Below are 25,833 nucleotides of genomic sequence, written 5' to 3'. Positions count from 1 at the left end.
ATCAGAGCACTGTATACAACATGCCTCACACACGACACGCAAGAGCTTTCTAACATTCCCTCTGTTTGACATGCAGGCAGGAATCAAACCACCAACCTTCTGTTTAGATGACCTGCTCCATGTGGAGTGCACCCCACATGGGCTCACTGTTAGTTTGTTGGCTCTGCTCGCTCCAGCTGCAGGTCAAACAGCTGGTGATGGAGGTGTGAACGCATCTGTCAGGTGTACCGAGGACAGCTGATCATTTCTCTCAGAACGAAACACAAACACAGGACAAAAGGACCCCGTGGAAAGTCACGGACTCAGTGATGAACAGCGTATCAAGAAAGGACGTCCACACTGAAGGCAGTCAGCTGTAGGTGTGAGAAACAAGGTGCAGTTCCTGCAGGTATTACCTGTAGGAGGGACTCATAACTTTAACAGTAACTATTCAACTAAATAAGGACAGAAACCATAACTGTATAGGCTAAAACACAGACGTCATGTGATCTGTTGATAAGACCAACACTAGTTTAAATCATCAGTGTGTTTACCAGCTGAGGTAAAGAGTTAACCGCAGGTTGACCTTTGACACCACTGAACCCTGTTTTCTTCAAACTCAGTATTGTTGAGGCATTTCAGTCAGGTTTAAAGTACTCACAGCACAGTTTGCACTTGTTTTTATTAACCACTGACTCCTTGTAGATGCCACAGCAGATTCTGACAGTACATCAGGACTTCTGTCATTGGAGGAGCTGCCTCAGTGACTGAAGCCACATCTGTCTGACAGAAGTTTGTCTCTGTTGATAAACTTATCTGTCCCACTCCCGTGTAGGGTACCTCAAGGGTCCATCCTCAGGCCCTTGCTTTTGGTATTTATTGCCATTTTATTACCTGCCATTTAACCAGAATGACCCCTCAGGCCTGTGTCAGAATGTCTTAAGGATATCAGAGCAGGGCTGGCTCTGAAGATTTTATATCATCGCCTCGACATCCACCTTTGTTGTGGTGTTTGTGTCCCGTATTAACTACGTCACGCTCGGCCGCATTGCTATGACGACGGCCACGTACATTAGGTAGTACTCGATTGTAACGCAAAATCTGTCACCCCAAGTCGAGTTGAGGCAAGTCGATCTGAGCAGGTGCTAATGAAAAAGGGACTTTACTAGATTTAGTAGCAGCACTGTGATGGGTCTAACCTCTGGAGTCATGACGTAACATCTGCAGGACAGGCTCTGTTCCCAGCAGTCAGGGCGCTGCGTGAGTCTCTCACAAACAGTGAGGATGAGGGTTTATCCTGCTGAAGAGATCATGTTCACAGATCACAGGTGTGTGTGTGTGTGTGAGGTGGGCGGCAGCGAGTAAGCACAGACTCCGGGTGGGCTTTTCCCTCAGGTGGTTGTTTTATTATAAAAGTTGAAGTTTCTACTCTGACAGTGAACGAAGAACAAAAACGTCCACAACATAAAAACAACATGATGCTGAAGGGGGCGGGGGTTTCCATGGTAACACACAGGAGGGGTGGAGGGTGCAGGGGTAACCATGGTAACAGTGAGAGGAGGGGGGTTACTGTACTGTCCTCTGCTGTGGGACAGTTTAACATCTGATGACCTCACACACACACGTTACTGTAAAGACACACACACCCTGTTCTCACACACACAGTGACACACACACACTCTCTGTGGTCGGGTGTGTGTGTTTCAGAGCACTCCGCCTCCCTCTGTGTCACCAGCACCGACACTCAGTCACATGACTCCTGTGGTCATGTGACCTGTGAGCCAGGCTGAGGCTGTTTAAATAAACGTCTGTACCCAGGTGATGCTGTCAGACTCACCTGATGGAGTCATGTGATCTATACAGAAGCAGCTGTTAACCTCTGACCTCTTCTTCTTCTGTCCCTGCCATCAGCTGCAGCAGGAAGTGTTAGTGTGCTTCCTGTCAGGTGGAACCTTGTTTCTATCAGAGGGGGACGGTGTTTAGAAACACACCCTAACAGAGGAACAGGAAGTCTCTGAAACGTAGACACACCTGCTGTGAGGCTCCGCCCCCTGACCTGCACTCTGAAACACACACACCTGTTTCACTCTCTCTCTAACACTCTCTCTCCCAGCTGCAGCTCTTCGTCTCTACTCGTCATCGTCCTCCTCCTCCTCTTCATCCTCGCCCTCATCCTCGTCCTCCTCCTCTCCTCCCTGAGCTGAAGAGCTGGGGTTCCTGGCATACGTGCCGCCGCCGCGGTACGCCACCATGTCCTGAAACACACAGGAAGCAGTTTATCCTCTGTGGCAACACACTCACTAAAGGATTACAAAATAAAAGCCTGACAAAGAGCTCAGTGCACGCGCTCAATAAAGGATTACAAAATAAAAGCCTGACAGAGAGCTCAGTGCACGCGTTCAGTAAAGGATTACAAAATAAAAGCCTGACAGAGAGTTCAGTGCACGCGTTCAGTAAAGGATTACAAAATAAAAGCCTGACAGAGAGCTCAGTGCACGCGCTCAGTAAAGGATTACAAAATAAAAGCCTGACAAAGAGCTCAGTGCATGCGCTCAATAAAGGATTACAAAATAAAAGCCTGACAAAGAGCTCAGTGCACGCGTTCAGTAAAGGATTACAAAATAAAAGCCTGACAGAGAGTTCAGTGCACGCGTTCAGTAAAGGATTACAAAATAAAAGCCTGACAGAGAGCTCAGTGCACGCGCTCAGTAAAGGATTACAAAATAAAAGCCTGACAGAGAGCTCAGTGCACGCGTTCAGTAAAGGATTACAAAATAAAAGCCTGACAGAGAGTTCAGTGCACACGTTCAGTAAAGGATTACAAAATAAAAGCCTGACAGAGAGTTCAGTGCACGCGCTCAGTAAAGGATTACAAAATAAAAGCCTGACAGAGAGCTCAGTGCACGCGCTCAGTAAAGGATTACAAAATAAAAGCCTGACAGAGAGTTCAGTGCACGCGTTCAGTAAAGGATTACAAAATAAAAGCCTGACAGAGAGCTCAGTGCACGCGCTCAGTAAAGGATTACAAAATAAAAGCCTGACAGAGAGCTCAGTGCACGCGTTCAGTAAAGGATTACAAAATAAAAGCCTGACAGAGAGTTCAGTGCACACGTTCAGTAAAGGATTACAAAATAAAAGCCTGACAGAGAGTTCAGTGCACGCGCTCAGTAAAGGATTACAAAATAAAAGCCTGACAGAGAGCTCAGTGCACGCGCTCAGTAAAGGATTACAAAATAAAAGCCTGACAGAGAGCTCAGTGCACGCGCTCAGTAAATGATTACAAAATAAAAGCCTGACAGAGAGCTCAGTGCACGCGCTCAGTAAAGGATTACAAAATAAAAGCCTGACAGAGAGCTCAGTGCACGCGCTCAGTAAAGTTGAATGTTTTACACATGTCTCCATGTATTTATTTATTTGTCTGTTTGAAGTCTAACTGTATGAATAAAGGACCCGTCTGCTCAGCAGCAGCATCAGACTGAAGGCTGGACCTGGAGCACCTCAGTCTATGAATCGGTTTCACTGCCACCTGGTGGTGAAATATTAAAATACACAACGCTCCTTTGAATGTTCGTACCACACAGAAAATGCTAGAAGCCTGAAATAAAGAGGAAATCAGACGAACACTCAGTTTATCTAAAACCTGCTGGAACGTGTCAGTTATGTGTTGAAGATCACCCACAGCTCAAACTATATGTGGCCCTTTAACATGGGTACATATTTCCTGCTCCTCAGCCTCACCTGCAGAGCTGACATCAGGGCTCGAACATGATTGGACATGTGACCCTCCAGTCTCCAAACAGCTGACAAAAGCAGCTAATGTAATTTAAAACTATTCAAGCATGTTAAAGTATCGTGTGCAGAAAATGTGTTTATGCACAGATTAGAGGAACCGTGCAGTACAGAGGAGAACAGAGGCTGATGTTTCTGAGGACCAGATGTACTCTGAGCTCGTCACACCCTTCATACCTGCCTGTATCACACACTGTGACTGGTTTCTACCCTCTGTCTGTGTGACTGAGCCTCACCCGGTCGTATTTCTCTCGTAGCTTCTGGGCCTTCTCCTCGTACGGCAGCTTCTCAGACTGGGACAGCTTGCTCCACATCTCTCCCAGCTTCTTGGCACAGTCTCCTATAGACAGCCCAGGATACTGCTGCTTCACACTGGGACGGTACTCGCTGCAGAACACGAAGAACGCAGACCTGCAGACAGACAGGCTAGAGCTGATCCAGGATCTGCCTCTGTGTTTGAACTCAAACATGAGCAGCCCTGTGCTGCCCCCTGCTGGCACACTCAAACCACACACTCACAGTGTGTTTGGGGTCTTACATCAGTACATGAGGTGTGTCAGGTGCTACCTGGACCTTCAGAGTGTGTTTGGGGTCTTACGGGGGTCTTTTGGGGGCGTTGGGGTCTTTCCTCTTGCGGCCCCTCTTTCCGAAGCCTTTGGGGGGGACGTAGTCTTTCATCTCACGGTTGTAGCGCACCTTGTCAGCTTTGGCCATGTCCTCGAAACACTTCTTATCACTGGGAGACAGAGCCTGGAGGCAGAGAGCAGACAGTCAGTGTGTGACCTCTGACCTTTGAACTCCCGGGGTCACACTTACAGAAAACAATGCAGAATAATACAGAATCGATTCAGGGAGAGGACCAGTTTTCCTGCTGGGACCAGTTGAACACAGCTGGAATCCAGATGCTTCCATCAGCAGGTAAGAGCAGCTGCACCTGTCTGCTTCAACCACAGCTGCACACATCTGTCTCAGGGTTTGACCTGAGCTGCAGTGGATCTGTGCTGCAGATGTTACAGCTGTTATCAGTCCCTGTTTCAGAGCTTTGTCTACACTGGAATGAAACATGGGAATAATCCAGTCATGTGACCAGCACACAGAGGAGAGCGCGAGTTCCTCAAACCTGACCAGATGTGTTTAGCTAAAGTGTTCACATGATGTACGAGTCCAGCACACAGGAAGTGATCATGTTGTTCTGTGGAGCCAGTCTGTTACATTAAGGGTTGAACTGTTTCCTGTCCCTGACAGTTTACACCTGACAGTACACACACACACACACACACTGACTGTGCTGACTGATGCTCACAACAGCACGTTTCACACATGACTTTTGTTGCCATGATGTCAGGTCTCTCTTGGAAATGAGATTTTTTAATCTCAATGAGATTTTTACCTGGATAAAATAAAGGATTAATAAAAAATGCATCCAGATGTTGTTCTGTCCCAAACCTCTGGGCCCTGAGCAAACGGTCCTGAGGATGGAGGCTCAGGTGGAGTCAGGGTTTGTCAGAGGAGAGCTCATGGTTATCTGTTGGGTGAGAGGCTGTAACTGTGTGTCTGTGACTCATGACTTTAACTGATCCATCACACTAACGAGCCCCTCTGTGAATCGCTACCTTATTGTGGTGGAGGTGTCTGAGGGATCCCAGGGGCTATGCTGTCGGGGCATTTTTGTCCCCTGGTAGGGTCTCCCGTGGCAGATTTTGTCCTGGGTGAGGGTCAGAGTGATTCAAAAACCCCTATGAGTGTAAGAACTAGGGAACAGGGTTACCGGGGACCTTTTACGGGCTGTGCAGCATCTGCTGGGCAGCAGCCAAGGGCGGAGACCCTGGCAGACCGATCCCCAGTTACCAAAACCAGCATTAGGACATGGTCACCTGTCTGGTGGGGAAGGACCTTAATTAGTGCGTTAAGTTCAGAGATAGCAGCTATATATAGTCGGCTCGCCTCAACGTACGTTCTCAGCAACCCATGGTGGGGTGCTTGAGGGCTCCACCTGGGGACTCTTGGTGTTCCCCCGGACAAGCTGGAGGGGGTGGCTGGGGACAGGGAGGTCTGGGCGACCCGGCCCCTGATAAGTGGGGATGGACACTAACAGGCTGTGTTTTCAGACGCGTTGCTTCATTGGTCACAGAGGGATGTGGCTCTGTGTCACTGCTGAGAACTCCTTTCCATCATTACAGAGGAGCAATAAGTGACTCGGTGTGAGGACAGGCTTTAACTCTGACACACCTGTTGTCCCAGCAGCAGCAGCACACTGCAGTATTTCACTGCTGGGGTTTGTGCAGTAAACTGTGCACCAGACGCTTTAATCACAGGTGGAAATCTTCTCCTCCTGAAAGTGACGCTCTCTCAAACTGACTCTGAGCCTCTGCTGTAAACCCACCAGCTTGTTAACATGGAAACAAGCTGCAAGCATCAGTGGATTTGACTCCAATCTCCCTCTTTAACATTAAAACCTTAGATTTCACAGGCTGCATAAAACAACAGATTAGGACACACTGAGGAAAGTCTAATGTTGTGATATCTTTGGCTCCATCATGAAACACGATGTAAATATCACGATATGTCTTGATGGGACGAGCTGCAGTTTAAGACTCCTTGAATTGAAGTTCATGTAAATATCGGCACGTGTGGCATCCACAGCAGCTAAAGCTCATAGCAACCACCAAGCAGCAAAAACAACACACAGCTAAAGGAGCAGTTACGTTGTTTAAAACAGAGGATGACTTTCAGCTGGTGGAATAAATCTGTGGTCATGTTACCTGTTGTAGTTTTGCAGGTTACTGCATTTTCTTGGACGTCCTCTTTGTGAAACCAGCAGTGAGTCTGAATCTGCCGCTGTCGCCTTTCCCTGTCTGGTAGTACGTAAACACGCACGCTCAGCGCGGTTTTCCATGTGGAGGGGGGATTAATGATGCATTCAAAGGGTGTGGGAGAAAAAAACCACTCACAGTGAATTACATTCATACAGCTTAATATGGCCACGACAACCTGTACTCGATGGTTACGACAAAACCATTTTAACCATGGTTAAAATGGTTTTGTCGTAACCCGCCCTGGGTAGGACCAGCATTTTGTAGTCCATCCTCTGACGTCACGTTCAGGGGAGGCGACCATAACGCTTCCTCTCCTAACTCCAAATCCACTTGTGACCTCGATGAGGAAAAGCAGACAGGATGGAGTTTTGGAACACAGCCCTGGGGCCCGTTCTTCGTACCTCGCTAAGTAGGTTAGCCGGATTAGATTGTTGACGATTTCGCGTGATCCTGGATCAGTCGGTTCCCCGAAGCTCATCCGGGACTTGCTGTCATAGCAACAGAGCCGTAAGCGTAAACCTGCTCGGGAGCAGGTTTACTTTATGTAAACAGGATTAGATCGCGGCCACGCAGGTATGTCCGCGTCATCATACGAAAGCAACAGCGATATTCCACCACTGTTTCACCATAAATAAATAACATCAATGTAACTAAAGACAATGCAGCACCTGATCCATTTATTGATTTCACACAGATACATACAGGTCATTTCCTAAAAAAGGGAAATGTACTATTAACATTCTATTACATGTATGTGATTATTACAGATTTAATTCATATTTCAGAGTAGCAATTGTAAATTACTTCGTGTAATCAAGATGAGAGACCACGGCTATAAAAGCGAAGGTGGATTTGGGAAGCCTGTCGCAGCCATGTCCTGTCCGTATACGCGAGCAACCCATTGCGGAAGGTGCAAGATTGATAAGGAGAGTCCTCAGAATTCAGCGTATATTGCGGGACAGACAGGATCCTTTAACTCAGCGCGACAGTGTGCTCATAGAGAGATATCGATTTTCCCGTGAGGGTATTATTCACTTAACCAACTTGTTGACGAGGGGGTGCAGGACCACCACCTGTCTTTTTTTGCTCTGCCCTTTTCTTGGTTGCTGTTATAAACAAACAGATTATTCCAGGGTCTCTTTCCAAGAGACTAAAAGCAATATAAGTGATAAATATTACCATTCTGTAGAATATTCTTATATTTCACTTTTACCTGTTCCCATGTTCTAGTGGGTCCTGTCGTGGCTCTAATGTGACAGAGGATAAAATATAACATATTATAATATAATGTAATATAATATTGGATAATATAGTGTAATATAATAAATCTACCCTACCGCCTACTGGTGTTGGCCAGAGGGGCCGATGGCGCGATATGGCAGCCTGGCTTCTGTCAGTCTGCCCCAGGGCAGCTGTGGCTACACCTGTAGCTGCCTCCACCAGTGTGTGAATGTGAGAGTGAATGAATAGTGGCATTGTAAAGCGCTTTGGGTGCCTTGGAAAGCGCTATATCAATCCACTCCATTATTATTGTTATTATTAAATTACTTACGAGTTTGATTTGTCAGCAACTTCCTGCCAGCCCTCTCTCCTTGCTTTTGCAGCCTTTGCAGTGTTCCCTTGCGTTCTGATTAAACTCTGAAACTCCTGAAATCCCTCACTCAAGAGTTCTTGCTCTGCTGCCGAAAAATACCGAGCCGAGCGCGCTCCGTCGACATTTTCGCCGACCAATCAGAGGGTTGCCGATCAATGTTTCTACTATCGATGCGTAGCCCCTTTTACGACACCCAGTGATGTCACATTACTGCGTCCAGCTGTACTAATCGTCAACAGCAGGTGTGTTCGGGGAACCGGATTAGCGAGCTCACGGTTAGCGCGATGATTTGATCTTGGATGTGTCATTTGATCTTGGATGTAGTAAGCGATGTACGAAGAACGGGCCCCTGCTCTCAGACATCAACATGTTCTTCTACGTGCTCCTCAAACAGCTGCTGTGTGCACTGCTGCCACCTCCTGGTAGTAGCAGCACGTTACAGTCCACCAGCTGCCACTAAACACATTTACACACACACAGCAGCTGATTCATAACCGGTCACATCACTGCTCTGCTGACAGACTGACTGTGCTGAGTGCCCAGACTGAGCAGCAGAGAGCTCCATAAGAACCAGTGCGTTCACCACGCCGTGCAAGTGTTCTGATGGATTAGAGTTTATTCACATTTCATTGTTTCATTTCCTGTAATTGTCCTGCCTGTCATGTTACAGTGGCTACTCATGATGCTGTGACCGTGTGGAGAGGCCTGAGCTCTTGTACTGAGCAGAGATGGGCAGTAACGCGGTAATCCGATTACTTTTTTCAAGTAACGAGTAAAGTAAGGGATTACTATTGCAAAAACGGTAATCAGATTACCGTTACTTTCCCGTAGGAACGCTGCGTTACTGCGTTACTAAAACCGTGATTTTTTGCGAGAATGTCTCATGACAGTGACGTAAGTGAGTGCGCCGTTCGTGACAACAGCTGTGTGCAGATCAACAATGGATCACATATCGAGTGCAGAGAGAGTATGAGCGTGCAGCGTTTAAAGCGTGGAAGTACTGACCTTACTTTGAGTTTGATTCCATAAAAAGTGACAAAAACATTAGTGTCCGCTGTGCGTGGGAAGAAAACTTCTTTTTACAGCGAAAAAACCCCTAAACTTCCAACAAGCACCGAGTAGCTACGACGTAATGGGAAACTCACAGAGAAACTCGCGGATTCTTCCACTGACCGCGGCACACCTGCACCAGGGTAAACCTCCGCCTGCCCCACTCCTGCTTTACAGGTGAAAATAGAGCAACAGGACCGCTGAGTCTGTGACTTTATTTATTTTCTGCTGTGTTTTACTTGCATCTATTTGAAAGACTGAGCGTAAACACAAAAAATATTTTATTTTATGTGCTGGAATGTGCAGGAAATAGGTTTAAATGTTAAACTAATTTATTCCAGTCAGAGAATGTTGCATATAATTAAATGTTTGCTTGATGCATAAAGTTAAAAGATTAAAACTAATAAAACAAGTTTTAAAAAGAGACTTTTCCATTTGATTACATTTTGTATGATGGATTATGCAGAAAAAGTAGAATTGGGCTGAAAGATCTATTTATCACCTCTTCAGGTTTTAAATCGTGTTTTTAAAAAGTAACTAAGTAATTAATTACTTTTGAAAATAAGTAATCAGTAAAGTAACAGGATCACTTTTTTGGGGAAGTAATCAGTAATTAGTTACTTTTTTCCAGTGACTTGACCAACACTGATGCTGGGTGATGAAGAGCACAGCAGTGATGCTGGAGCTGCTCGTGATGTCACAGCGACACGTGTGACATCACGAGCAGCTCTGCTGTGGCCTGCAGCTCTCGTGATGACTCCACCCATTCACCTCTGTGTGTCGGCCGTGTATGTGACACGTAACAAACAGGTCAGAGGCTGATCCACCTGTGCAGGTGAGTCCTGCACAGCTCAGTGTGAAGCAGGAGGATCCTCTGAGTCTGTGCTGCCTGTAAGCAGCTGTTTCTGCTGCCTCAGAGTGAACGTCAGTCCTCAACACTGAGCTGTGGTTTTATTCACCCCGTGCTCCTCTGTAGTTTAGAGTGTTTGTGCTGTGAGGCTCGAGGCGCACACAGAACATCGACTCTGCTCACACAGCCTGTTAACCTGCCAAAGGTTTGAATGAGTTTACACTGTAAGTCTGTGACTGGAGCTGCTGCACAGGAACACCATGACAACTCTTTATTGCTCCCACTATAACCAGTCAAACAGCTGGAGCTTACTGTGTCCTGATAGGACAGCTGAACACGGGTAGGTGAGCTGTTACTCACACACTGATGGGTCAGGTGGTCATGTGACCAGGTACCTGCAGCCCCCCCCCCTCACCTTCCACCTCTCGGAGCACTTCTTGGAGAACTCGGCGAAGTTGACCGACTGCTCGGGGTTCTTCTTGCGGTGCTCCTCTCGACACGTCTGCACGAAGAAGGCGTACGCCGACGTCTTCCCCTTCGGCTTGTTGATGTCTTTACGCATCATCGTGGCGGCCTGAAGAACCACCACAGAAGAAGAAGAGTGAGGGGGACGGAGAGCCGAGGCAGTGCTGCAGACACCAGATATGCATTTATAGACTTGGTCCATAATGTTATTGTACACGTACAATAACAATAAAGGACTTTATATTTACTCACAATTCAACTCTGACCTGTCAGTAAATACTAAGACACTAGGGTGGCACTTGACCTCTGACCCCTGCTGTGATATAGTTTCATCAGTAATGAAACATGGGTTTATTTTACATTCAGTGTGCTGGTGGTGATTATTGATCGCTGTGATTACTGACCACCAAATACTAAACTCATCACAGAGAAACCTGATGGTCAGCCACTGTGGGTCCATGTTATTGATAATACCTGATCAGAGGAGCTGATCGGGGTTATTAACGGGTGTTTTGTTCCTGACAGAGGATCAAACATCACTGACACAATAACGATGAGCGACTGGATTTAACCTTTATTTCAGCTTTAAACACGTTTGTGTGCAATGACCTTTTAACCCGTGAGTCTGCTGTTCTTCACGCTGTGACTTTAACCCATAAACCGGTTATATTCCGCCGGTATGAGCCCGTATTTAACGGTAAATCTCCGGTAACAGCTCCCCGTTGGGCCTCGTTGTGAATAACAAAGGCAGCAGACGGGCTCCATTTTCTTTGCCGGGCAGAGGGAGGCCCTTCGGCAGCCTCTCCTCCTTATGTCCGCGCTGGAAGCTCCCCACGGAGCCCGGTACCCGCTGTACGCCCCGGGCTGGAGGTGTGAGAGCCTCGCTGGGGCGGATGGAGGGGAGTATCCGGGACTCGCGCTGATCTGCGGCCGCTGCGGTTAGCCTAGCCACGCTAGCTTCTCAGAACAATGGACCACCATTTGCTTCCCGCCCTCTGCGGAGCTAGCCGCCCCATCCCCCTCTGCTAGCAGCGGCTAACAGTCGCTCGCAGTCCCGGTAAACCCGTAGAGAGGCTGCAGAGAGCACCGCGGGGCTCTCCGGTGATTCACGGACACATTTATCCCAAAGCACCGCCGGTAATGCTGATACGGGCGGTGCTGCAATGGAAACACACAGTCTCTACGTCTACTGCGCATTTTTAACGAAGGGCTCCGTCTATGCATCGGAGAGGTCAGCGTTATATAGACGGGGTCAGGCTATTTCCTGGCATTCATACTCCAAAATGGGCGTTTCGTGTTTACAACAACATGTCTGGATCAGTCCTCCGAGAGGGAGCACACAAAGGACCAGGAAGGACACCACATCCCACCACCGCCAGGCTGCCACCGTCAAAGCGGACATTTTATTCCCGTTTTCCAGCTATTATTCCGGATCTTTTCTCTCTGGATGCCCACATCAGAAACAAGATGCCCGGCACATCCAGCTCATCTCCGGCTCAAATACACTGCTATTTTACCGCAGCCCCGCGGTGGAAGGCCGATCGGGGTACTCACTCGTCAGGAGGGCCGGCTGCAGGTGAAACGGACTGGACCGAGTCTGGTTCTCCGGGTCTCGGGTTCTTGTTGTTGTTTGGGGTTGAAGCTGCAACTGGAGCCGTTGGTTCACTTTCAAACTGGGTCGAGCCTGAGACAGGCTCCACCCACTAGCAACGCCCCCGTTGGTCATTCCTATTGAGGGGGCGGAACACTGTTTGCAAACACGGGCGGAGCTCGTCTTAATACCGATCTCTGATTGGTTATAGCCACTGTTAGTCAAATCCAGTTGTGTCACACGGTTCCGCCCGCAGAGCGACGCTACCAGGGCGGGAATTCTACACATAAACAGGGCGGGGCCAAGTTCTAGAACCTCCATCTGTTTCGTTGGAATTTGTGTATGTCAGGTGTTCTGACCAATCAGAGAAAACGTGGCAGATAACACCGTAGCGATTGAGTGAAAAGGTCTTGAATTTTACAGTATTATTAAATGATTTTTTTACAGTTATAAATACATTAGCAGGTATTTTTAGGCATTTGTCCCTTTGTGTCATATTTTACAGATGTTTGTCAGTTGAACTGAATAATAAACATGAAAAGAGTCCAACTGACCTCTGACTCGAAATTATAAACCGCCTCTCAATCCGGTTGTTCAGTCTGACATCACTAGCCGTGTCTGGGTCTAAACTCCGCTGCAGGTCCATATATCAAACGATCACTGTGGCATTACTGAGAGTTGAAAAACTGTCTAAAGTCTTTCATCTTTAATAAAATAATCAGCGTTCTGCTCTACCAGGTGTAACAACTGAGTTTAACATCCAGGCATCCATGAAATCGGAATTTATGACATTTAAGGGAGTTAGAAGTTAGCAGGGAGTTAGCTCGCTAGCTTCTATCTAAATACAATATAGCATGTCCTGACTGCGGGGTTTTGGAAACAAATTCAAACGTACAGCTCTGCTATCACTTCCAGCATAAATGAAGACAGAAAACTAAACAGCAGTGACGTTTGTAGGGTTACTGAAGTTTGGCTAGCTGGTATATAATGATGTGCTACGTGACCGCTAGCGACACAGCTATGTTAGCATAATATAAACAAGCTAACTTTTTTCCCACTCGATAAAAGTTAACGTGAGTGTTCTCGGTGGTCAGGAACAAATGTAATCGCATGGCAGGATGCTGTAAAAGGACCAAACTTCAGCCAGGAGAACAACTGAGATAATCCATCCACAATACGAGGTTAGTCATTCATATACTGCTGCATGGGCTGGGCTGTAGTTACATCCTAAGGTTTTAAAAACTGAGCTTAAATAAATGATTAGTGGTAATAAAAGCCGAGGGAGGTCAACAGTGATCACTGACTGTTTTAGGAGCTTTTTGAGATCAAATAGAAGAAAATACAAAACATTAAACATGTTAACAACACAAACGCCATATTAAACGCAGACTACTTTAGACCCGGAAGCAGGATTCGTGACGTCATCACTGAACAACCGGATAGAGATTGAAAATGTGACGTCATTCAGGGGTAAAACCACAAAGGATTCTGGGAACTCGTGGCAAGTGGTACTAGCGCACGCAGGCTTTCAATTGAAATCAGTTACACAGCGATAAAAAGAAATAAAAAATGGCAAGAAGCTGTTGTATTATTAACTGCACAAGCCGGGCGAGCGACAGCCACGTGAAGCCAACGGGTAAAGCGATTGGTTTTTATCGGATTCCGGCGTGGAAGAGAAATTGTCCAAGCCATGTCTCCCAAGTCAAGAAGAGGCGACGGATGGCCGGGATTGCCACTATCCGAAGACCTAATACACCGTTCGAAAACACTCCAGCTCACATGTTAGTCTGCTCCAAGCATTTCCACAAAGGTCAGTGTTTTGTAGTAGTTAATACATCTTATATGGCGCTGAACAGAAATCGTGCTATGCTCCTTTGTTTATTGTGGCAGTGTGTAATGTTTGCTGTGTTTTGTAGGCAAAACAGCATACGAAATGCGAAATACATAGACAAAAACATATACTTTTATTCACAGGATATATGACAGATTTTTGTATCATTAATAACCCAGTAGGATTACAGCATACAATATTATTGTCACTGCTACTGTAACAGTCATAAATCACATTGTTATAATTTCACAAAATGTGTTCTAAACTCCCAAACTGCTCCTTTTATACCTGACTTTTAGGACCTGTAGTTGTGTTCATTATCAATTAGAGCCCCTCGTTCTTTTCTTCTTTTTCTTTGGTGCAGTACTATAAATACAGTGTACCCCTTTTGCCTCTCCCCTTTTCTACAATTCCCCTGTGGGAGAGGTGGGTGTCATTTCTTTCCAACACTTTAAAACACACATAATTCATATTTAGCCACCCTGATGTTTCTGATTGCAATTTTAGTTCAATTATTGTCATTATTAAGCCTGTTTTTGTAAGATGTTATAAGTGTGTAGTATGTGTGTATCATAAATGTGTTTTAGGCACCATAAATGCTAACATGAATATATACTCCTTGCTAGCTTGGAAGTTGTGGTGGGTTGAGCTAACCCTCTTCCCCACTGTTTGTATTTGGTCATAGGAGCTGGAGTGGGCAAATTATTTACTTGGTCTTTCTTTCTTTTACCTTTTTTATCAGGTATGTTGGATTTCATGTTGTTGTTTTTTTTTATTATCTTATGTCAAATATGTTACGTGTAAATGCATACTTTATGTTTAATGTAAAAATAAATGCCCTTTTCTACAATTCCCCTGTGGGAGAGGAGCTGGAGTGGGCAAATTATTTACTTGGAGGTCTTTCTTTCTTTTACCTTTTTTATCAGATATGTTGGATTTCATGTTGTTTTTGTTTTATCTTATGTCAAATATGTTACGTGTAAATGCATACTTTATGTTTAATGTAAAAATAAATGCCCTTTTCTACAATTCCCCTGTGGGAGAGGAGCTGGAGTGGGTAAATTATTTACTTGGAGGTCTTTCTTTCTTTTACCTTTTTTATCAGACACAACGCAGAAGCACACCGGTTACACTACATTTCTGTAATCAGTACCAAAAAAAATTTCCACTACTAATTCATTACCGTTGAGTTTAAAGGTCCTATTAATAAACGGTTAACAAATGTGTATTTATGAAGATGATTTGTAAGGTAAACTTACCTTTGTTCGTACGATGGTCTTTCGTTCTACACAGTGCTTTTCAAAGTCCTGTACCCATCTGTCGGTAAACTGTATCTGGGCTTGTGTATGTGTATGCACTCACTCCAAGAACCGTATAATTATAAATATGAGCGTGGTGAAAGTTGGGCAGCACGCTAACGTCTTTTGTCCACTCTGTGTGCTCGTAAGGGTCTGACCCTTTCACTCCTTTGATTTTTTCCTCATATCTTTTCTTTGTCTTTTCGTCGAGTCTGTCTTTGTACGGACCGGCATTGTTCTCCTTCGTTTTGTACATTCCTTTTTTGGGGGCAAAGAAAAAGGTAATTGCACGTGACTTTCGCACATTGCATGCTGGGTACTCGTGGCAAAACAATCCAAGCAATGCATCAAACGCAAGCATTTACAGCACTGCAAAACGTTCATTCTCCGGTTCCAATACCTTCTTACTTTTTCTTTGCTCCCCAAAAAAGGTACAAAGGTATACGAGTATGTGCATGAGAATTTTAATAAAGCGCTGCCACACAGTCACACCATCCACACTGTGTAGTGTCTCAGCTGATCCTGGATTTACAGCAGCATCTTTCAGAGCACCGAGAAGTCATGTGGAGGCAAACAGAATAGGGAAAGGACACAGTGTGTGCTCTAATGATGGATGAAACGTACATCCACCGGATGACTGAGTTTGCAGGGGACCAGTTCCATTGTGATGCAAACACAGTCACTGGTGAAGCTGACAACACACTCGCCACCCGGGCCTTGGTCCTCACGGTTGTGGCTGTCAATGAGTGATGGAAAATTCCCATTGTGTACTTCCTCATCGATGGATCAGAGAAGGCCAGTGTCATCTGCAAATAGGTAACAGGCTAAAACGACTCATTTACAGTGGAGAAAACAAAAAAATGAAAGTCCACGTGGCAGCACAGCTCTTCAGCAGAAGTGTAGCGGATGCAATGGAGTCTGTGAACAAGGCTTGAAGTTGGAGGACTTTAAAGGTTGAGCTGCAACTGTAGAGTTTGTGCGCACTGTAGATGCAGCTTTTGATGCAGCCATAATCCTCCTGGAAAAGGTTACAAAGCTCCAATGAAGCCAACAACTAAACACAGGGCTGAGACCAGCTTGAAGGATGCAGAAACCTTGCTTCGTGGGTTGAAGGTCCAGCAGTATGACAAAATGGTGCCACTTCACGCAACAAAAAGAAGACTGCCATATATGGTTTCGTTGCTAATGGCATAAGTGCACTTAACATCTATAATGAACTTGTTGAGAGGACCGATGCCCCGTGCAGGTATCTTCTGACCTTGAAACTGAGTCGGGACCACTTTGAGCTCTTCTTCACTGCCATGACAGCAAGAGGTGGGCACAATCCTAATGCCAGACAGTTCAGGGAGCCTACGTATACATCTGTGGCTGGCACCGCCCTCGGATCCTCGGATCACAACACGGTGCATCTTCTGCCAGTTTACAAGACTGTACTGAGAAGAGAGAAAGTGAGGAAACACCGCATAAAGGTTTGGAGTGACGATGCCTCTTTAGCCCCGCAGGGCTGCTTTGACTGTACAGACTGGTCGGTGTTTATAGAATCATGTAGAGACATTAATGAACTCACTGACGTTGTCTGCAGCTGTCTCCTTTTGCAGAGACATGATTATCCCCTCAAAGGCTGTGCATTTTTTCCCTAATAACAAACCATGGTCTTCAAAAGCTCTTATGAGGCTGATTCACGAAAGGAAAAAAGCTTTTATTGAAGGGAATATCTCGAAAGTTAGAGAAATTAGGAAGGAGATCAGATTAGAAATTAAAAAAGCCAATATAAAATACAAGGATAAGGTAGAGGCGGAGATGGGCAGCAATAACTTCATTGCTACATCATTAAATGATTTTAGGCCTGTCGCTCTAACATCCTTAGTGATGAAGTCCTTTGAAAACCTTGTCAGGAAGGAGATCCTGCAGCAAGTAGAGAAGCTTATAGACCCTCTACAATTTGCCTACAGGCCTTGTAGAGGTGTGGGTGATGCAGTGGTCACTCTGTTGAACTTCCTTTATCGCCATCTTGATGGCGCCAAAGCTCATGCTCGGCTCTTATTTATTGATTTTTCTTCAGCTTTTAATACTATCCAGCCACATCTTTTAGCTGATAAACTTCTTAACCAGTTTAAACTTGATTTTAATCTCATTGGTTGGATTTTAGACTTTTTAACTGACAGATCTCAGTGTGTGAGAGGAAACGGTTGTTTTTCCAAACAGCTGAACTCTTCCACTGGCTCACCACAAGGTTGTTGTCTCTCTCCTCTTTTGTATATTTTGTACACTAATGACTGTCGCAGCACACAGGCCAATAGGTATTTCATTAAATACGCAGATGACACAGTCATTGTAAGCCTCCTTCATGGTGAAGAGGATTCCCATGGGCCTGTTGTGGAGGAGTTTGTTTCATGGTGTGATCAGTCCTTCTTATTGATTAACACCTTGAAAACCAAGGACATGGTTATTGACTTCAGGGAGACATCCCCTCATCCTGCACTAACAGTGGTAAATGGTGCAGCCATTGAACTGGTGGACAGTTATAAGTATTTGGGGGTTGTTCTTGATAAGACTCTGTCCTTTGAGTCACATCTTGCTGCTACAGTGAAAAAGGCTCAACAAAGACTTTTTAAGGAGGTTGAGAGGTTTCAATGTTTCATCTGCAATGATGACTCGTTTTTTATAAAAGTTTTATTGAATCTGTTTTAACTTTCTGTATCATTGCTTGGTCGGTAATATGTCCCTGAATAATAAGACCAGACTTAACAATCTGGTTAAAGTGGCTGGCAAGATTTCAGGGAGGTCTCAGGTCCAGCTTGTGGACTTCTATAACAGGCAGGTGCTGAGGAAGGCGACCTCTGTCCTGTTGTGTTCAGATCATCCTCTCTTTAATGATTTTCAACTGCTTCCATCAGGTCGTCGTTATAAAGTGCCTGCAGTAAAGGCAAAGAGACATAGACTGTCTTTTGTACCCAGTGCTATTATCATGGTTAATAACACTAAACCATAAGCGTTGTTGCCATTGCACATTGCACTTTTTTGATGAAAAATCTAGGTTGTTTTATCAGGCTTATATTATATTATTTTGGTGAGTGTATGTGATGTGTTGGTTGTCTGTCTGTTTGTACGGACATACTGCAAATCAATTTCCCGTTAGGGACAATAAAGTTACCATTGACCATTGACCATTTACTTGTTTGGCACCAAGTTCACACGGGCAGTGACCCTGAAGATCACTCAATTCCTGACCTTCCAGATGTGTGCAAGCTCACTGAATACAAAGAGATCAGCTACATCACAGGTTTGTAGTGAAGAAGATGAAAGAGAAAATCAGCTGCTTGCCTTGGTCACAGACATTGACAACCAGTGATGCTCTGCACAGTTTTCTTAAGCTGAAAGACCGAGGTGGTCTCCAAAAACATTCACCAGGCATGGTTACTGTGTGTATGACAGCAGAGGGAGATCAGAACTAATGGAGGTCAGCTTCCCAGTGGACCTGGAGTCACAGCAACCATTGTTGGTACCGGTCCATGAGTCGTTTGGTACCGGGCCGCGAGAGTGAGACTCGGGTGTGAAATGTATAGTTTTCAGGGTTTTTATCGGTTTTCAGCGTTATTTTGTTATCGTTTTTTTCGTTAACTCTGTGTGTTATGAATAAATCTTCTTTTTTTCAGTACCTGCCGGTACTGGTTTTATTTTGTTGTATTTATCCGCGACACCTTAAAGGCTGGTCCATGAAAATATTGTCGGGCACAAAACGGTCCGTGGCGCAAAACAGGTAGGAGACCGCTGGTGTAGAGGAACCTAGTGATGTGTCCTGTGTGTCGAAGCTTTGAAGCGTGTGTCGGGTAATCTCAGGGGAGGTTTTGTGAAGCGCGTCTCAAGGCTTGCTTTGATTTCATATGCAGTGACGTTCGAGGCCTCCCGAGCAGTCCGTACCACGTGACTGATTCAGGAACTTGCTCGCCAGTTCGTGCCAGAGTCGAAATAAAATGATTCCCCCATCACATTGTGCTGTGGAACTGGATTACGCACGTGTTACATAGTTGAGCATTTCTTCTTTGATGGAAGAGAAGATTTTCCCCTGTCTGGCAACATTTTGATCTCATCTCTCCTAATGAAGTATGCACACAGTAATAAATATCACGAATGATAAGTACCATAATCTAAATAACCAACACCACAGATCCTATAATCTGATTTCTTTTAGTTTAAAGAGTGAAGCGCCACACACTAGTTTGTGTCATTATCCAGATGTACATAAGCGTGATTACACAGTTACACAATCATACCAAAACGCTGTCCTGATAGTTTCCACTGTATCGTTTGTATCAGACATACTGAGACAATATTCTGGATAAATAACCATGAAAACAATTTATTCAGTTTAGAGGTTGACACATCACATCATTATAATCACAGAGCCTGTTTCACTAGAATCGTCCACTTGATGGCGCAGTAGAGCAAATGAATCATCACAATGCTTCGAACCATGAGTTGAACAGTTGGATGGGAAGTTTCTGTTCATCAGCTTCATCTCACCGTCACCAGAGGACCCCGGTGCAGACACAGACGAGAAGCCAGAACTCAACTTCAACAAAGAGCGAGCCTTTATTTTGGGGCTGAAACTCACAAGGTAAAACAAGGCAAAATAAGGGAAAAACCCACACATACACTGGGAAAACTATGACCATGACTTTAACAAGATAACAACTGTGATGTGGGGCAGGTAGCACAGACAACGCCACGATGAACAAAGGAAGACGGAGGACTTAAATACACACGAGGTGGTCAGGGGAAGTGGCGACGCATGGGAAACACAGCTGACTAGAATGAACACAATGACACCACAGGCAGGGCTGGACTGGGACAAAACATTGGCCCGGCATTTTGACTGGAGACCGGCCCACCAGGTATTAAAGCCATAAAGCCTTTGAATGAAAACAAACGTCGTTGTGACAGTGATGCATAGTCTTGTTGATATACATGTATCAATCTAATCTAATCTAATAAACTTAAACCATCCTCCCTGTCCTGGTATTCTAAACAGTACTCAAAAGTAGACTGTTGGTCGAGTTAACCTCCTGAACATCTACAACACATGGTGGAAACCTGACATTAAGACAGAGAAGACACGAGGTGAGACATGATCATTACTGAATATTAGAAAATAATAAATGACAGATTTAGTGATTTTTCATAAACTATTTATTTACCACATCAATAAACAGCACGGCAGGAAAAAATATTTTTTTCTAACATGGCAACCTTTACAAAGTGAAAGGAAACAGAAAGACAGGTGAGAAAGAACACAACTTCACACACAGTACTGATGCAGTATCTAGAAAATGTGGGAAATACTGGCATCATACACAGTACTTACTTCTGAAGAAATTATGTACAATAATGGATTTCTATACATTTTACATCATTGATCAGTTTCATGATTGAAGTAGCAACAGGAGAGGGAGGGGAGAGAATGAGAGAAGAAGAGGCAGCTGTGAAGCAAAGACAGAATAACTCCAGCTTTGTGTCTTTTTCATTGTAGCTGAAGTCTGAGACAAACTTTTTTCAGCTCAATACGAAGCGCGTAATATTTTCTCTGAATACGAGACGATTCAGCTTTTTACTGGACGGTTGGTAACTCTACTAACTAACCTTATTGTTACGTCCCCTGGCTAGTCTGGGGGTTGAAGGGACGAACATAAAGGTGGATAGAGAAGGAGGAGCCAAGATGGTACTTTTAGAAGGTTTATTTAATACTGGTGATGGGATCAGACTGAGGTATAACGTCAGGGAGAGCCAAGGCCAACATAACAAACAAAACATCCCTGATGTAGAAATAAAAGAAACTTACCTAACTCCAAAGAAACAAAATGTACAACCTATAACCATAACCTACCTAACAACACATAAACAGGAGAAAACAGGGTGTCAAAACAAAAGGCAGCTCTCCCCTACAAGCAGTCCGAACATGAAACAACAATGCTCACACAAGATACAAAGGCATGCAAGCCTGCACAAGTATGGCAACCCAAAATGGCCAGAGGGCCCAGAAGCACAGCTCCACAGGCCTTAAATAGTGCCAATTAGCCGGACTCTGCGCAGCATCCAATCAGGACAGAGGAGGTGGAGCCTGGACAAAACAAAGGGTTAGTAGGGAGAAGAGACATCCTCCTGGGGGATGTAACACTTATGAACAAAATAAAGTTCACTATCAGTAACATCACAGCACCACCCAGCTGTATAGAAACTCCGTCATGCTAGCTAGCACGCAGTACGAGTTATTGTAACTGACGGTAAAAAGTCAGCACAAGGAAAATAAACTCCACCTAAACTTGGTTTATATCTGACCCAGAGAGACTGCAGCTCATAACTTCTTACCTGAAGCTCAGTTCACCTGACACTCAGACGGCGGCCGCTTCGGGTCTCTGCTCCTCCTGCCTCACCTTCCCTCATCCACCTGCTGGCCTCCACCACTTGCTAATGTTACTGAATCTGTAGAAGCTCCACCATAGCCACCACAAAACAATTGTCACCATCTGGCCAATCCACCACCTTTCAGTGTTTATAGCGTTACAAAAAAAAAGAAGAAAAAAACCACATCGAGCCATAAAAACTAAAAATCACTATCGGACATATGTCCGATGGCCACTCCAGCTATGACCGCAGGGGAAGTGTAAACTAAGCACATAGGACATGGGAACAGGACTTCAAAATAAACAGGAAACATGACATGAACTTGACAACATGAACCACATAGACAAGAGACATGACAAATTAGACACACTGACCAACAAGGGAGGCTTAAAGACAGGGGTGAGGCACAAGGGGAACCTAATAAACCATCAACTATGACAGAACGTAACTAGATAAGGAGAAAGGAAACGAGAACACTGGGTGGCACGACCCAGGACCCTGACAGTTTATGTAAAATGTTAGTTTTTTCCTGTATATTAAGCTTATGTATAGCTGCATGTTGTCCTGTGCTCCCACTCATAGCCTGCACCTCGTCGTGGTGAGTGTAATGATAAGCAGCTGTTGCTGTAAGTTAACTTGGTTTCATGCCATACCACAAGGTGGCACTATCTGTAAAGAAGATGGGCATGAACGCTAAGAGGTCAGGTGTGGTGTTTTCTTCCGGCTAACCAAGCATGGTTAATAAAATCTGTCGCAGATCACAAAAGGACTCTTTCTTCATAAATAAGGAGACAAACAAAACAGTGAGTTGGCTTTTTGTTGTTATATGTTGAGAAGACAGCAAAATGCTCCTTTTTACTGCTCAGCTTAAATGTATTCATGTATAAATACTGTGTAATGTAAAGAAGTGGTCCCAGTTTGTGCTTATCTGACCCAGTTCTGGGCTGGAGATGCAGATGAGATGCTTCCAGCTGGTTTCAGCTATAAGCGACACCCGTCCTGGATTATGTCACAGGGTTCGGTGAGCCTTACAGTCTAAATTTGAAGTGTGTGAACATAAGGCACAAGTAAAGTCCTGTTCTGTGCAGGCTGATCTATTTTTATCAATACCACACTCATTAATCCTTATCAGTTATCAACATCGTAGACCTGTGTAACAAAATGTGCTAAATTCCATACAAATGACAAGAAAGCAGAGAAAATAATGAATTTGAGGCCTACACTTCTGAATAAACTGATTTGAATGATTCCCTCTGTGTGTGATTTTAGGAGCGTCTTCAGATGGAGACCTCAATGACATGATGGACCTGCCGTCTGTCTGAAGTAATGAACTGATTCTTATAGAGCGCGTTTCTCCCAGAGAACTCAAAGCTCTTCATACAACATGCCACAGTCACCCCAGCACTGTTCTCTATGCTTCGAGGGCTTTCTGACTAACATTCACACACATCCATACGACCAACTGGCCCAAGGATATTTGGCATGCAGACAGGGGGAACCAGGGATTGAACCACCAATCCTCCGATCAGCAGATGATCTGACCAGACGGTAAATGGAGAGCTCCTCCTCCTGTGTCTGTGCTGTTTCTGTCATGCTTCTATCAAACAACCTGAGTCTGTCACCTTTGTTATAAAGACCAACACTTGTGCAGGATCGTATGTCCTGTTTCCCCTTTCTCTGATTAAAATACTAAAGTCTACTAGAAAACTGTTTTCACCCTGCAAATAAACAGATATTTGATAAACTTCTGTCGTCGTCGTTAACTGTCATGGTTGATTTCCTGCTGCAAGTGTCCGGAGTAAGGAGAGACCGAGAAGCTGAGAGGAGACGGAGGCTCTCCACCCCTGATGAAGCACCAGCACAGCTCCAGGACAGTGTGTGAGGAAGAGGAGCCAGCAGAGGAGAACAGACAGCTGTACTCTGTAATTGAGGGACTGGTAAAAACACTTAATATCTGCAGACGTGTCTCCAACACAAACTGTAACAGCTGCACACAGGGAACCTCTCACTGATGCTGATCCTGCAGGATCTGACAGACCACAGACGACTGTGATAATGCTTTGATTTACCCAGAACATGTTGAGCTCAAATGTTGTTGTCATCACAGTGGGATTGTGCTGTTTCAGTGGGAAAGTGTGCAGCTCATTTAAATAAGAGGTTCAAAGAGAAAAGTTGTCCATTCATAAAGTGTGTTGACAGGATGGGTTTGGAGGTCAGTTTAGTGTTATTATCATTACTACCACTGTGAGCATCAACACTACTGATTTTCTTGCAGCGTTATTATTACTGTGCGTACACACCGAACGCCATAGATGGAGGAGCGCAGTGAAGCACGACTGGGGGTCCCCGCGAAACTTCAGAAGCAGATTTGCGTCGCAAAAACAACCAAGTAGCGCAACTGATGTGTTTGAAGCGCGAGTTAAAATATGTGCTGCAGTTCGTGTGTTGCATTTTGTGCATTCACGCGTATCGCGTGTACCGCTCGAGTTGGAAAAATCTGAACTCCAGCTTCAAGTCGCGCCGTGACAACCAATCAGGAGGCTGGTGACGTGGCTCTGACCCTAGTTCAAAGAGTCAGGTCCAGCCAAAGCGCTTTCTCTTCCACTTAAAACGGGTCCTTTTTATTCCTGTCTCTCTGTAAATATATACAAAATATAACTATTTATGTTTAATGTTTGTCTGTTTGAGAATTTTAATATTTCAAATACATTTTTGTAATGACTAATGTCTCAGTTCTACTACACAGCAAATACTGGCACACAACGTGACTCATAGAATTTATTTCATATCAGTTAAAGCAATAAAGTGATGCTTTAATTGAGGCAGCATAGTTGAAACTAACATCGCTGCCACTGAAAGAATTAGTCGTGAATCGTGTGGGTGTATTACTAAAGGAGGATGCAGCCACATTGAGGAGAGGGCTAGCTTGTATTAAGGCTCATGTATCAAACTCAAGGCCCGCGGGCCACATCTGGCCCGGTGGACATTTATATCCGGCCCGCGAGATCCTTTTATATAGATGTACTATTATTGTTATGCATGGCCCGGCGATATGAGGCGCTAATAACACACAGACTACAGATCCCATAATGCAGCGCTGCAGCCTCCTTGCTGAACGCTAGGCTAACTGGGAACATTCCCGCATCAATCAAGTCAAACTTCAAAGCTAGCCGCTCACGATGGTGGAGAGAAAAGTTGACTCTGAAAGCAGAGCCTTTCAGCGCCAGTGGGAGGCTGAATATATGTTTACAGACATGCTGGTAAACCGTGTGTCTTATTAGTGGAGCTAATGTGGCTGTAATTAATTTAATTAAGACGGCACTGCGAGACAAAACGTCAGGATAAAAACCTAAACGCAGAAACTACAGAAAGTAGACGAGCTAAAGAAGAATCTGACATTTCAGCAGACGTTTTTCACCAGAGCAAAACCACAAAGTGAAGCTGTTGTGAAAGCAAGTTTTATTGTAGCAGAGGAGCCAAATCAGCCCAGTACCACTCTGAAGAGCTGCAGGATGAAGCTGTGCGACGTCTCGTGTCCAGACAAAACGCAGAGTTTGGCAAATGTGAGCCTGAGCAGAAAAGTATGTCAAAGTGTAACCGACATGAAGCTGCCCTGGGACAAACTTGCTGGACTTACAACAGATGGAGCGCTGGTGCTGTGCAGTGAAAAAAGCGGACTAGTCAGCAGGATGCGAGTAAAGATGCAGCAGGAGAAATGTACCGGTGAGTTAACAGCATCACTGCATCACACTCCAGGAAAGGCTGTGTGGTAAAGTCCTAAAAATGGAGCATGTAATGATCACCGTGACACAGACCGTACATTTGATCTGAGCTAAAGGTTTAAATCACCGTCAGTTTCAGTCTATTATGCGGGAAATAGATTCAGAGTTTGCAGCTGGCTGAGTTGGGATAAAAGTTCTCAACAGAGTTTTTGAGCTCAGCAAGGAAACCTTTCAGTTCATGGACACGTATGATGCGGTGAAGCCACCTGCTGGCCTCCACCACTTGCTGATGTTGCTAAATCTGTGGAAGCTGTGCCATAGCTACCGCCAAACAATTCAGTTATTTTTACACATTTGCAGCGTCTGCCTGAAGGGCTTGTTTCCTTTTTGGCCCTAATTTTTTCTGCACCTCCTTTCCTTTTTTTGTTCTCCATTTCTTTAGTTTG

General features: G+C 44.9%; 1 protein-coding gene across 2 annotated transcripts; it reads right to left on the bottom strand.

Moving 5' to 3' along the window:
- Window positions 1-1,360: 1,360 nt before the first annotated feature.
- On the bottom strand, window positions 1,361-12,257 carry LOC308396714 (high mobility group protein B2-like). Of its 2 annotated transcripts, none has more exons than XM_080882229.1 (5): window positions 12,098-12,257; window positions 10,494-10,652; window positions 4,367-4,518; window positions 4,005-4,179; window positions 1,361-2,234 (listed from the first exon to the last, which is right to left on the bottom strand). In XM_080882229.1, the coding sequence occupies exons 2-5, from the start codon at window positions 10,641-10,643 to the stop codon at window positions 2,109-2,111; spliced, it is 603 nt and encodes a 200-aa protein (XP_080738355.1). In that variant the 5' UTR covers window positions 10,644-10,652; window positions 12,098-12,257; the 3' UTR covers window positions 1,361-2,108. The 2 variants fall into 2 exon arrangements, with proteins under 2 accessions (XP_080738355.1, XP_080738356.1); XM_080882230.1 differs by having other exon boundaries at window positions 10,494-10,707; window positions 12,098-12,252.
- Window positions 12,258-25,833: the final 13,576 nt, after the last annotated feature.

The sequence above is a fragment of the Rhamphochromis sp. 'chilingali' genome (assembly GCF_963969265.1).
Source record: "Rhamphochromis sp. 'chilingali' genome assembly, chromosome: 1".
Taxonomy (NCBI): Eukaryota; Metazoa; Chordata; class Actinopteri; order Cichliformes; family Cichlidae; genus Rhamphochromis; species Rhamphochromis sp. 'chilingali'.
This window is presented reverse-complemented; position numbering and strand designations above follow the sequence as displayed.